This window comes from Pararge aegeria, chromosome 26 (assembly GCF_905163445.1).
Source record: "Pararge aegeria chromosome 26, ilParAegt1.1, whole genome shotgun sequence".
Taxonomy (NCBI): Eukaryota; Metazoa; Arthropoda; class Insecta; order Lepidoptera; family Nymphalidae; genus Pararge; species Pararge aegeria.
In genome coordinates, this window is record NC_053205.1 from 363,312 (window position 1) to 377,251 (window position 13,940).

The following is a 13,940-nucleotide window of genomic DNA, read 5'->3' on the forward strand; positions in this document are numbered from 1 at the left end:
AAACAGATATAGAAAATCTCACAGTAGGCACTTAGCAAGCGATAAATAAATAAAATATGTACGACGACACATCGCCATCTAGCCCCAAAGTAAGCGTAGCTTGTGTTATGGGTACTATGATGACTGATGAATATTTTTATGGCTAACGTACATAAACACCTATAATAAACAGACAAACAACCAAACACTGAAAAACATTCATGTTAATCACACAAAAAAAATCCAGTTATGGGAATCGAACCCACAGCCTCGGATTCAGAAAGCAGGGTCGCTGCCACTGCGCCAATCGGGCGTCTCAAACAAAAACCATGCAATTTGTATTGAAAGTAAAATCTGAATTTGTATTTCATATGTGTTACTTATACACATTTATATATTATATAAATTCGATGACCTTCCTAGCACAGTGATTAGCGCTGTGGCCCTGTTGAGGTACCATGTTCGATTTCCGGAAGGACGAATTTGGGAATTTTTATTTTCTGAAGTTTCGCTGGGCGCTGGGAGCGTTGGTAGCCGGGAGCCGCTGGACACCGTAGAGTGCTGGTATCCCACAAGATCCAATGTCCAGCATTGGACATGCATCGGTGGATCAGGAATACGCTAATGACGTCATTGTTCCTTAGTTAATAGCATCCGTTATAATTAGCGTTATAAATGTAGATTCAGTTCAGCTTTACGTTTGGCTTTTTCAGGAATCCTGGGAACAAAGTCAAAACTATTCAATACTTGAATAAACCTACGGAAGACACTTTGGATGCGGATTTATATACTTTTTAATTATTGAGAGATGATGGTGGTGAAGTGTTGCTCGCTCGGTGGGTCCGAGTTCGAATCCCAGTACGCACCTCACGCACACAAATTTAATAAGTTTTTTTTAATGTCTAAAGTTGACGAGCGATGTACGAGGGCTTGACTGCAATCACACCTGATGGTAAGTGGCGATGCAGCCTATAGTGGAGCGCGCTTGCCTAAAGATACCTATTCGATTATACTCATATTGTATAGGTACTGGGAAAGAGTTATGTGCATTTTGAGCAATTAAAATATCACTTGGTTCAACAGTGAAGGAAAACATCGGGAGGAAACCTACATGCCTGAAAGTTCTATATAATGTTCTCAAAGGCGTGTGGAGTCCACCAATCCGTACTCAGCCTGCGTGGTGGTCTACGGCGTAAACCCTTCCCGTTGTGAGTGGAGACCCCCGCCCTGTAGTGGGCGGGTACCGGGTTGGTATGATGATGATGATACATGAAAAAACAAACATCCACATTTAACAACCTCCTTCCTTTTGAAAGTCGGTTAAAAATAAGGGCGCGTGCACACTCACGTGGTATGTTGGTCTGCTTCTGAAGACTGCTGGTGGAGTTCTTGGAGCTGTCCTGAGTTGTGCTCAGCGCGAACAAGTGCTTCCCTGAAACATTGCGAATACAAATGTCACTTCGAATGTGTGTACTTATGTACACGTGTTAGAAGTTATCCTTATTTGGCGTAACAAGATAATAATCTTTTAAAATTTTTATCTTTCGCCTTATTCCACGTTTGTAGTAAAAAGGAAACTAACAATAGATAAAAGGTATTGTTTGAATTATTGAAAGTCAACTGTCAAACCCTTTTTAGAAAAACTTAAATGTTGCCTATAGCTAGCTTCATGGTGTCGGTTTTTTGTGACGGTGTGCGCGCGCATCGTACAAATTTACTCTCACCATTCTTCCCTAAAGTAGTTCCCAGTTTCCCTAAAGCGCCAAAAGAAGTATAACTTCAAAAACTTTTTTCGTAATAAATGAATCACATATCATTAGATAAATACAATATTTTAGCGATTCTTGGTTACTGTCATCATGACGAATACACAGTGTTTACTAAAGCAGCAATCACGATTTATTTCCTTTAAACTGTACTGAATGAATCTATCTCTCTTTAGTCGGTCCCTCATGACTGAAGATAGTTATCAGGCTATGGCGAGTAATCTTGTTATATATGATCTCTCTCCATCGGGTCCTGTCTTTGGCCATTTATTGTCTTAAGTCAAAGTCAAAGTCAAATATTTCTTTATTCAAATAGGCACATAGATGGCAGTTTTGATGCGTACATTATATGTAAAATATGACATAGAAGTGGGTTGATGGCGATAACTGAATTCGTCAACTTATAACTAAAGCTATGAGGGTTCCTAACGAGCTCTGGTCTAAGAAGAAGCCTACAACAAACTTAGCAGGTTGTTTTTTTTTTGTTATCACCATCTCACATTGTCACTTAAAATTATTAAAGAAGCAAACTGGTTAGAGCAATAATTTACACCCAAGCATTTTTATCGTTGATGTAGTCCTTAATACTATAATAGGACTTTTCTATAAGCTTACTTTTAACACAAACTTTTTCAGACACATCTCCAAGATATCCACTAAATTATCAGTTTATTGTAAAATTGTATACAATTTCCTTTAAATGAATTACTTATTTTATGTAGTCTAGTATATTGCACTGCAAGTTTGTTTTTGCTTCTAATGTTCAAATTATTGCAGTCACATTTTCTCTTAAATTAAGATATATTTTTGTTTAGCATACATGAAATTTTCAAATATATATTGGCTAAAAGCTGTCATTATTTTAACATCTTTTAATTTACCTCTCAATGGCTTATGTAAGGTACGGGCACCAGTTTCTATAAGTTGATCAACCTCAATCAACTTTTCAATGCTCTCGTTTCCACGTCGTGTGATATGACCAAAATAAACAGTTATTTTGCATTTAAAGAATACAGTTGTAAATAAATAAACTATTAATAATAGGTTAGAAATAAAAAAAATCCTTATTTAAACTAATGCAGAAACATACTTACAGCACGCCACGCGACAGAAGTAACTACAATGACGTAGCGTCTCATGTTTATAGTGTGATTCAAGCCACGGAAAGTTGATACAAAGCAAGGCTATAGAGATAAGCGTCGCGTGGCGTGTTACAAGTATAACTCTATCTTAAAACTTACTCGGGCTTATTCTCAGAGGATTGTTCCCGTTTTTGGATATCGACAATCTCTTCTGCGGTATCTTTGATTTTATCTTATTTTCGACGTTCATATTGTTTTTGGTGACAACTTTCTTTACACCGCCCAGCGACTTTCTCGGTTTTTGATTATTAATTAATTTAGTTTTAGATTTTTTATCTGTTTTTACATTTACATTTTTGGGAATATTATTTTTATTTAATTCAATGGTATTTTCAACGTTTATGTCTGTTTTTTGATTTTTATTTAATTGTTTGTTTTTACTATTTAGTTTACTTGTTAATACGTTATTTGATTTTAGATTTAATTCAATATTAATTTTATTTTCATTCTCACTAGATTTAACATTGGTTTTGATTAAATTGGTGGATGTTTGAATTTTTTGTGCTACTTCGTTATTGATGTTGCTATCTTGTGAAAAAGTGTGTTTATTAAATTCTGCTACATCGCTGGGTGGTGCGATTTTATTTTTGGATGAAAAACGTTCAGACAGTGTCGGCATATTAGTAGATTTTTGAACTGCATTCTTCTTTGTATTAGTAGTGTTAGAGGATTTAGTTAAACTTACTTTGTTTGGAATGTTTTTGTTATTTCTATTTGTTTTTAAATCATTATTAATTTCAGTTTGGTCACTTTGTTTCTTAGCACTTTTAGGGTTGTTATCAACTATTTGCTTGTCTTTCTCTACGTTTTGTTTATTTCCTTCATTTGATGTTTTAGCTTGTTGATTTGTAGTAACTGTCTCAGGTTTTTTAGCAAGTTTAGAAGCTTTAACTATATTTTTAGTGCTTTCTGTTGTTAGTTTTTCTTTCACAATCTTTTCTTTACTTTTGGGGGCTGCCATGTCAGTTGTTTTTATATTTACTGAGTTTTCCACCATGTTAATGTTGGTTTCTGCTACTGTAGTTTTTGGCTTTTTGCTTTTCGGTTCATCTTCATCTACGCTAGGCTTAGTTTTACGATTTTTCAAAGCTTTAGGCTGTATGTTTTTATTTTGCATCGCAACATTTTCTTGCTCTACGTTAACATTGTTGTTTTCTTTTTCAGTAGATATAATTTGAGATGCAACGTTACCTTTTCTCTCTTTTGATTTTAACTTTTTTTCTGGATTTTTTTTATTTTCCGTAATCTCTAAATTTTTACTATCATTTTTGGCAGGGACAGAATTATTTTCAGTTGGTTTATCATCGTTTTTAGTGCTCTCGGAATTACTTTTGGCTTGCAAGGTAACTTTTGTTTTGATGGCGTCAGTAGTCTTAGTAATTTCATTATCCTTCGATTTTTGGATATTTTTAGTTTTTTTATTACCTTTATTAACATTTTCAGTTTTAGTTTTAGGCAACTTTGCTGTTTCCTCTTTGTTACTGTTTTTTAAGTTAGTAGTTTCACTAATATCGATTTTGTCACTATGTTTATCAATCGTGTTTTTGGAATTAGCATTTAACGCACCCTTTTCAGCCTTTTTAGTTGCTACTTCTGTTTTACCAATGGCATCATTTTCTTTCTTTCTTTCATTGGTCACTGCGATATTTTCTTTGCCCTTAAGTTTAGTTTTCTTTGGAAAAGATTTAGGTGGGCCCATTATCTCAGATGCAGTAACTGGCATATCCATTTCTTGGTCCGAAGTTTGTCTCTTTGAGTTTTGGCTGTCCACGTCCGAGTCTATGTTAGACGGACCTATTTGTCTGCGCGCATCTAGACACGTGTCTATGATTTTGGCGAGGAGGAGGGTTCTATCGTCTGTGTCTAATGACGGGTCACACAGTTGCTTGTGGGCTTGAGTTATTGTTTTCACGTATGACTCATCTGAAATTAAATGGACGGTTTCAATTAAATTTTTTTATCCGCATAAGGTCCATTATAACTTCAATAATAACGCCCCACTGCTGAGCGCAAAGAAATTCCAAATCAAAATTCATTTATTTCAAGTAGGTATAATCACATTTGAAACGTCATGTCAGTCTGTTTGTAGTGACTCTGCCACCAGTTTGGAAGGCAGATTCCACTGAGAAGAGCCGGCAAGAAACTCTGCAGATTGCTCTTTTCCAACATCATTATACAGTTTACATGAAAAAGTAATTTTTTTATGAATAAAGAGGCAGTCCAAGCGAGTAAAGTAAAATAATATTATTTTAATTGAGAGCTAAAAATTAAAATTTGAAATTGAAAAAAATACATGATGAATTGTCAACAATACACACCCATATATTCAAGTTCGAAGGACATTTTGTGGACGAAAGGTGCGACCGGTGACCACTTGTTCTGTAAAGTCCACGACGCTTGCAGCAGGTCGGCGCATTTGAGCACGTAACCACCCTCCGGCTGGAAAGAGATAAATGATCTATTAGCTGCTGTCCTTCAGCCAGTTTTTTGTTTACCTCGGATAATAAATAAATAAATATACTACGACAATACACACATCGCCATCTAGTCCCAAAGTAAGCGTAGCTTGTGTTATGGGTACTGAGATAGCTGATGCATATTTTTTATGAATATAATACATAAATACTTGTAATATACAGATAAACACCCAGACACTGAAAAACACTCGTGTTCATCACAAAAACATTTTCCGATTGTGGTAATCGAACCAACTTAAGGTCGCTGCCCACTGAGCCAGTCGGTCGTCATATATATTTTTGAAGTTATACTTCTATTGGCACGTTAGGGAAAATTTTTGAGAGTAAATTTTTAAGATGCGCGCGCGCACCGGCACAAAAAACTAACACCCTGAAGTTAGCCACAAGGTTTGACAGTGTACACTTCAGTACGATAATAAGTGTCAAATAATTTAAATTTTCATTGTTCAGTAAAAATTTGGTTGTCTGATAGTGAGATAACTAGATAATGCGTTATAAAAAAACTTTCAATGTATTAAATACCTTTTGTATACTCTTAGTGGCGTTTTCTCTACAGACGCAGAATAAGGCGAAAGATAAAATTATTGAAAATAAACTTCTAACGCGTTTACACAGACGTTTTTTATATGAACTATAATAAATTTTGTATAATAATAAAATGCAGTTTATTAGGCTACACAAAATTTCAAATTCATTCAAGGGCGAATGAAATCTTTGAGTTGTCTCTCAATAAGTTCAAAGTTTATATAAAACGTAAGCTTACAGAAAAATCCTATTATAACATTAAGGATTATTTAAACGATACAAAAGCTTGGGTGTGAATTGCTCTAGCTTCATAGCTACATACATTTACTGTGAGATGGTGATAACAAAAAAATAAAATTTATACGGCTAAGTTTGTTGCGGATTCTTCTTAGAGCAGGGCGCGTTTGGAACCCTCGTAGCTTTAGGTTTAAGTTGGCGAACCAAGTTATCACCATCCCGTTACAATTATGTAAACGTATATGTATGAACGCTTCACAAGTGCCTGTGATAGGCCTACGTGGAAAATTTTGAAGTTAATAGTGATCGTGTGTGTGTGTGTGTGTGTGCAGTCACCGAGGCCTCCATGTGCAGTGCGTGTGCGTACGCGTCGGCCAGCCGCGCCAGCGACGTGCGGCGCGCGCGGTGCGCATGCGCGTAGCCGTGCAGCACCTGCCGACACACACGTCACGTCTACATGTCCTACTCATATATAAACATTGCACTGTAATATAAATATACTACGACAATACACATCGCCATCTAGCCCCAAAGTAAGCGTAGCTTGTGTTATGGTAACTGAGATAACTGATGAATATTTTGTATTTTTAATATACATATAAACACCCAGATATTGAAAAACATTCACGTTCATCACACAAACATTTTTCAGTAGTGGGAATCGAGCCCACGACCTTGGACTCAGAGAGCAGGGTCGCTGCCCACTGCGCCACTCGGCCGTCAATTATGAAAATTAAGCTTATTTTACTATACTCCGCGAACAGCAGGAGAATCTGTATTTTGTAATTTATAATTTCTTCAATCCGTATACTCCACACCAAACGGATTCTCGGCAATGTACCCTCTACGCACGTTTCCGCTAAACGACTAAGACACCGGGAGGTATCTTTGCATCGTTGGAGTCCATGTAGGACTGGAGTATATGGATAATACAGTCGTATTTATATCAAAATACCCACCAATTCCATGTCATAAACATTGGTTATCAATGAAATGTTTAATTATTTACCCACTTTATAAAATTACTGAAACATTTCGCTCCGAAACCGTGTCGTTGTACAGTACATTGCCGAAGATCTGTTTGGTGTGGAGTATAAGGATTGAGGCCCACAGTTAACGCCCATGTTTCAGAATTTAACACACATTCGTCGTCATAAGAAGGCTCGAGAGTCACCCAGCGGGGACTGGCGAGAGCTATGTTCGGAGTATCTCTACGCGATGAAATCAGAAATGTGGAAAAACCAGAGTTACCGACATTGTGTTTACTCTTTGCATCAAAAAAAAAACCACACAAAAAAGGAGTTTGATGTGAAACATCTATAGGCGGGTAAACCTGATTGTTGGCGTGGTGACGCATCGCCACGCTATACGATTGAATTTTTGTATTGCGTATGTAACAATAAAAATTAATATTATTTTTTTAATTATTATTTCCCTAAAGAACACACGTCTTGACAAAAAAAAAATGTTATTAACCAACTTACCAAAAGGAGTGTATATCCATTCGGTTGTAGTTTTTTTATTTGTGTAACAAATTTGTAATTATTTATCTTTTCAATATGCAATAACTTACAGAAAACAATTTCGATGTTTTACATCCGCCTGGCGTCCCGTGACTTCTCACACGGTTTTTTTGGTTGCCTTATGATCAAAAATACTAACTAGAAACCGGAGCCGAGAAGTCAATTATTGCTAAAAATTTAATTTTACTCCGCTTGCACATGTTATAAAGTACGATTTAATGTGTTACCGCATTTGACCAATCCAAACCTATTTTATAATTTTGATTAGTGTTTTTACCTTCACTTAGAGGAATTATCAATTTTATAAATTTTAAATTGCATATAAAAAAAATTCGGAACCGACAGGATTTGAACCTGCGACTCTCGGACAATCGCGGCCTGAGCGCTTTCACCAATTAAGCTACGTCTCTCCTACCGTCGATGCCGGATTTAGTATATGCCTTTCACATCAGTCTTATGGCGACTATAGCGTCATCTAGTAGGAAACGTTGCAGTTTCGATCTACTTTTTCAAAGGTCCATATTACAATGAGACACGTTTGAAACAAGAGATGACACATTGCTTGTTTTATAATTTTTATTAGTGTTTTTACCTACACGTATAAATTTAAAATCAAATTATAAATTTTAAATTTATAAAATTGATAATTCCTCCAAGTGTAGCTAAAAATACTAATAAAAATTATAAAATAGGTTTGGATTGGTCAAATGCGGTAACACATTAAATCGTACTTTATAACATGTGCAAGCGGAGTAAAATTAAATTTTTAGCAATAATTGACTTCTCGGCTCCGGTTTCTAGTTAGTATTTTAGATCACTAATAAAAATTATAAAATAGGCCAATTTTATTACACCAAACTTAAACGAAGGGTTACCTCGAGCGCGTCGCTGGGCGCCGTGAGCGTCGCCAGCACGGAGCGGGCCAGCTCGCGTTCGTGCACCAGTTTAATGGGCATGACGTGGAGCCCGCGGTAGCTGGCGGGGCGGCCACCCTGACATTGCACCACAAGTTAGCACTTGGTGGAACACCTTGCTCGGTAAGGTGGTACACTTTGAAACCTCCTACCGTCTAGGTTACACTGAAGAAAATTCCGAAAATTCCCAGATTTATAGCCCTAACAACAAGCATATTACACGTTTTTAAAACAAAGCACACACACAAACACACGGACCGATATGCACGTCAATGACAAGTGCGCATAGCATTGACAAAGCGTCAAACTTATTTGGGCAAAAACTCACCGATAAGTGTTCGGTGAGTTTTGTTCTAAAAGCTGTGGGTGAGTCATGGAAGATATCGAGGCCAGGTATCTTTTTAGACAACTCGTTGTATTTCGCACAAATACGTATAATGGACGCTCGTTTTCCGAGATGGGATTTTTTAAATGCTGTATGAAAGAAAATTGTGGATTTGCAACTTCTGGTGTACCGGCGCGGGACAGTCGGAGATATATGATTAAGCAGGTTGTTACGGATATATCGTTCGCGAGAGGTGCAAAAGTCATTTGTGGGATTGAATATTTGCTTATAAATATTATTCCCAAGGCAATTTCGGACCTGCCGATGCGTAAGCTTAAACAATGTGTTTAAACATGTTTCGTGAATCTTGGTTACTATACGATTGATGAATTTCTTAACGACAAGGCTACTCGGAAGCAGGCTCCGCTCTCATCTCTCGCAAGATAGAAAAATTAATTTTAAAATGTAAATCATAAATTGTTGATGTTGGAAAAGAGCAACTGCTGAGTTTCTTGCCGGCTTCTTCTCGGTAGAATCTGCCTCCCGAACCGGTGGTAGAGTCACCACAAACAGACTGACTTGACGTTTCAAACGTGCTTATATTAGACCTACTTAAAATTTAGATTTTTCGTATGCATATCAAAAGAAGATTGCATGAATGAAAAAAAGATCTCCTTTACGAGACATACAATATGTATACTAGGCTACACAAAATTGCAAATTCATTCAAGGGCAATTGTATATTATTTTATAACAAATTACCAAATGAAATCTTTGAGATGTCTCTCCATAATTTCAAAGTTTATATAAAACGAAAGCTTACTTAAACAATAAAAAAAGCTTGGGTGTGAATTGCTCTTACTTCATTGCGAAATATAAATTTACTGAGAGATGGTGACAACAAAAAAATAATAATTACCCGGCTAAGTTCGTTGTGGGTTCTTCTTAGAGCAGGGCGCGTTTGGAACCCTCGTAGCTTTAGGTTTAAGTTGGCGAACGAAGTTATCACCATCCCCTTACAATTATGTAAACATATATGTATGAACGCTTCACAAGTGCCTGTGATAGGCCTACATGAATAAAGAAATTTTGGAATTATATATATAATGATGATTTCAAATAGACATATACACTCAATCAGTGGCGTGCACAGGAGTTTGGACCAATGTAAGCATAGACCATTAAAATGTCATAAACTGACAAAATCCTGCACTGTTGCCAGTCATATGAAAATGTTAAGGTAGGCAGCGCTTTTGTATGTGAAGTGCACGCCACTGCACTCAATCTAAGTTGCGCTACTCAAAGTGCATCATGCCACTCACCGGCTGGTGGGTGTAGAAGGTGACAGAGAAGGGCACCAGGTCTATCTTGCACTCGGCCATCACTTCCCTCCACAAGCCCTCCTCAGTTATGGGTGCTTCACTGGAATGGGAGAAATTCTGTTATTTTTGGTACTAGTTGGTTTGTTGAGCTTGGTGGCCTATAAGTGTTTGGTGGTAGTGTCATAAATTAGTGGCATCTGCATATCGTCTGCGGAAGGTACAGATGTCTATATAATATGATTCCTAAGGTAATTTTGGACCTACCAATGCATAAATTTAAAGAATATGTTAAAACACATAAATTACAGCGATGTTATTATACAATTGATGAATTTCTTAATGACAAGGTTGCAAGGCTCCGCTTTCATCTCTCACAAGATAGAAAAATGAATGTTAAAATGTAAAATGTTAACTTGTGATGTTGGAAAAGAGCAACTGCTGAGTTTCTCGCCGGCTTCTTCTCGGTAGAATCTGCCTTCCGAACCGGTGGTAGAGTCACTACACACAGACATACTTGACATTTCAAAAGTGTAGGCCAACTTAAGCTAAATGAATTTTGAATTTATTGAATTTTGATCTCCCACATGATTAGAAATCACCGAATTTTCTCTGGTCTGGTCCGGTGGCAGGCTTCAGTGGGGCTAGCTACCACCTTACCGAGCTAGGTGCGCCACCAAGCATGATTGTACCTGTACAATGCTCATGATAAATACCCCTAATATATCATTGATTGCATACTGAGGTGAGTTTACAGCCGGGGTGACTGAAAAAAAGAAACTAAAACATTTTGTTATTTATAATATACCAGTGGCATGCTTATATGGTTGACATACAGGCTTTTCATTTACGTTTCTGAGAGGAACACACGCTTTGGCCTCAGTGTTTCCCAATTCATACAACCTTAATGCCTTCAAGGTAAGAGTGAATAGGCATTTCCTAGGCGAGCACGCCCCAACTTAAACTGCATCATTGCTTTATATCAAGCATGTTGTCAAGCGCATAGCCTGTCTAGTATAAAAAAAAACAAAAATGTTATGCTGATAATTTGATGTCCTTATTTCTGTCTTATAAAACAAAAATTTATCCAAAATTCTACTGTGCCAGGGAAGTTATCAAATAGGTATGTGCATAAAAGTGTCTTTTATGTGCCTAATTGAATAAAACAAAAGGACTTAAAATTTTCCTGTAAGTTGTTCCTAGGGCGTCATAGTCTTTTACAATCTAATGGCAAATAGCAATAGTCATGCATACCCTTCAAAAGTAGGCGCATTCACTAAAACATTGACTTCTGACTGTAGGATAGTGACTCCGGTAAGTTCCTGCGTTGCACGCAAGCAAGTCTGAAGCTGGGATTTCTGGAGCCTCAACTCCGTTATAGAGATGCCAGCATTGATCGTAAACTCTATCTCAGAGTCTGAACTGAAAATGTACCAAGCAAATAACCAATTCAATTTTTTGAAGTTATACTTCTTTTAGCACACCAGGAAAAATGGTGAGTGTCACAAAAAACTGACATCATGAAACTAGCTATAGTCAACATTTTAGTTTTTCTAAAAAAGGTTTGACAGTTGACTTTCAATAATTCAAAAAATACCTTTTTACTATTGTTAGTGTCGTTTTCTCTACAAACGTAGAATAAGGTGTAAGATACAATTTTTGAAAAGTTTTTTATCTTGTCACACCAAAGAAATATTACTCCTAACATGTGTACATGAGTACGCACACGTTTTTTTTTTCATTAAACTATACAGTAGGCATTATCATACTGTGCTACCATTTAACTTTAAATAATAAAATTGTAAATACCCAAACTAGTGGAATCCTTATATGGTTGTGTAGTGTAGCTAGTGTAGTGTAGTGATAGCCCAGCGGTTAGGACTTAGGCTTCTCTTTTGGGGGACCAAGTTTGATAAGCATGCAACTCATCAAAGTTATGTATGTTTTACAATAATCACTTGCTTCTACAGTGGAGGAAAGCATCATGAGGAAACCTGCATGCCTAGAAGTTCTCCATAATGTTCTTAAATGTGTGTGGATACCGCCAAACCGCACTGGGCCAGGTTGGTGGACTACAGCCTAAACCCTTCTTACTGTGGGAGGATTGTACCCTGTAATGGGCCGGTAATAGGTTAATATGATGAAGACAGACATCTTTTGATAGTGGGACATTAATCATTATTGTTGACAGCCGATTGGCACAGTTTGCAGCAAACCTGCTTTCTGAGCCCAGGGCCGTGGGTTCGATTCCCACAACTGGAAAATGTTTGTGTGATGAGCATGAATGTTGGTCAGTGTCTGGGTGTTTATATGTAAATTCTAAGTATTTATGTATATTATTCATAAAAATATTCATCAGCCGTCTTAGTACCCAAAACACAAGCTACGCTTACGTTGGGGCTAGATGGCGGTGTGTGTATTATTGTAGTATATTTATTTATTTATTATAGCCGATTAGTATTCTCTAGGAATGAGAAATTTCTTCACCAAGCTGCTTTTATCAGGGGACGCTATCAGACCTGGATCCATATCATTAATTATTAAATGACGTTAGTTACGTAGCAAGAAAAGAAATAGGTATATGTACAGTAGCCTTGCAATATATTTATAATAATATTATCTTTATTAAACAAAACATAAGTAATTATATACAAAAAGTCGATATAAACAGTCGCCTAACTAGAAACTGACAATAAAATTCTGAGAAAAGTAAAGAAAGCCTTTGTGGGGATGGGTATATGCTTTTATAACATGATACCGAAGGTAATATTAGATCTACCTTTACCTAAGTTTAAACAATATATTAAAACACATTTAATAAATCGTGGTTACTGCACGATTGATGAATTCCTAAACGACAAGGCTGCTTGGAAGCAGGCCACTCCGCTCCCAAACTTTAAAATAATGTCGGAAAAGAGCAATCTGCTGAATTTCTTGCCGTCTCTTCTCAGTGGAATCTGCCTTCCGAACCGGTGGTAGAGTCACTACAAAAAGGGTTGACGTTTCATAAGTGCTTATTAATTAGGCCTACTTGAAATAAATGAATTTTGAATATTGAATTTGCACTGTAAGTAGTCTTTCTAACAAGTTATGTTGTTTACAGAATTATACCTGTCGTCTTCATAGCAACTGGAACCCTTGTGGCTGGCGAGTGCATCTTGGATTCTCGCCTCGTAGTATTTCAGTTCGTTCATTAGTTCGACTTTACGCAAAAGAAGCTTTTGCTTTTTGTTAACGCTTTTATTTGCCATGTTTTTAGCTTTAACAATAAATAATTAAACTCGGCCGCAATAATTCATAGATTCAAACAACAAATACAACGGAAACTCGGAAAGCAAACTGTCAAAACATTCAAAACAACAAACCCACAGGTTAATAATATACTACGCATCAATAAAGCTATTATGACATTGGCATGTAGAAGAGCAATAACCGACGAATAACGAAACGGAAGATAAAATCGGTACAGTTCATCCACTTAGATATGTCTCCTATCTTATTAAAAGATGGACGTGACGGAAGAATGGATCGTAGGTACTTTACTATTTTAATACCGATTTCAGCATTTTTTTAATAATTAGATAAACACGGGGTGTATCTACATTTACCTGTAACTAAACCAATTCGTTTTCATAAGAGAGTTATATACTCTATAACTCGTAACTTAATATCCAAATTAAAAACGGAAAATAGTTTTTAGTGTCACTATTTAGTTATAATAATATAGTTCCTT

General features: G+C 36.6%; 1 protein-coding gene across 1 annotated transcript; it reads right to left on the reverse strand.

The window, feature by feature from the left end:
- Positions 1-286: 286 nt before the first annotated feature.
- On the reverse strand, positions 287-13,564 carry LOC120635317 (protein PFF0380w-like). The gene is made up of 9 exons (XM_039906292.1): positions 13,319-13,564; positions 11,462-11,629; positions 10,211-10,310; positions 8,525-8,641; positions 6,463-6,558; positions 5,206-5,326; positions 3,573-4,810; positions 1,328-1,411; positions 287-697 (listed from the first exon to the last, which is right to left on the reverse strand). Exons 1-8 carry the CDS (start codon positions 13,456-13,458, stop codon positions 1,391-1,393), a joined length of 2,001 nt encoding a protein of 666 aa, XP_039762226.1. The 5' UTR covers positions 13,459-13,564; the 3' UTR covers positions 287-697; positions 1,328-1,390.
- Positions 13,565-13,940: the final 376 nt, after the last annotated feature.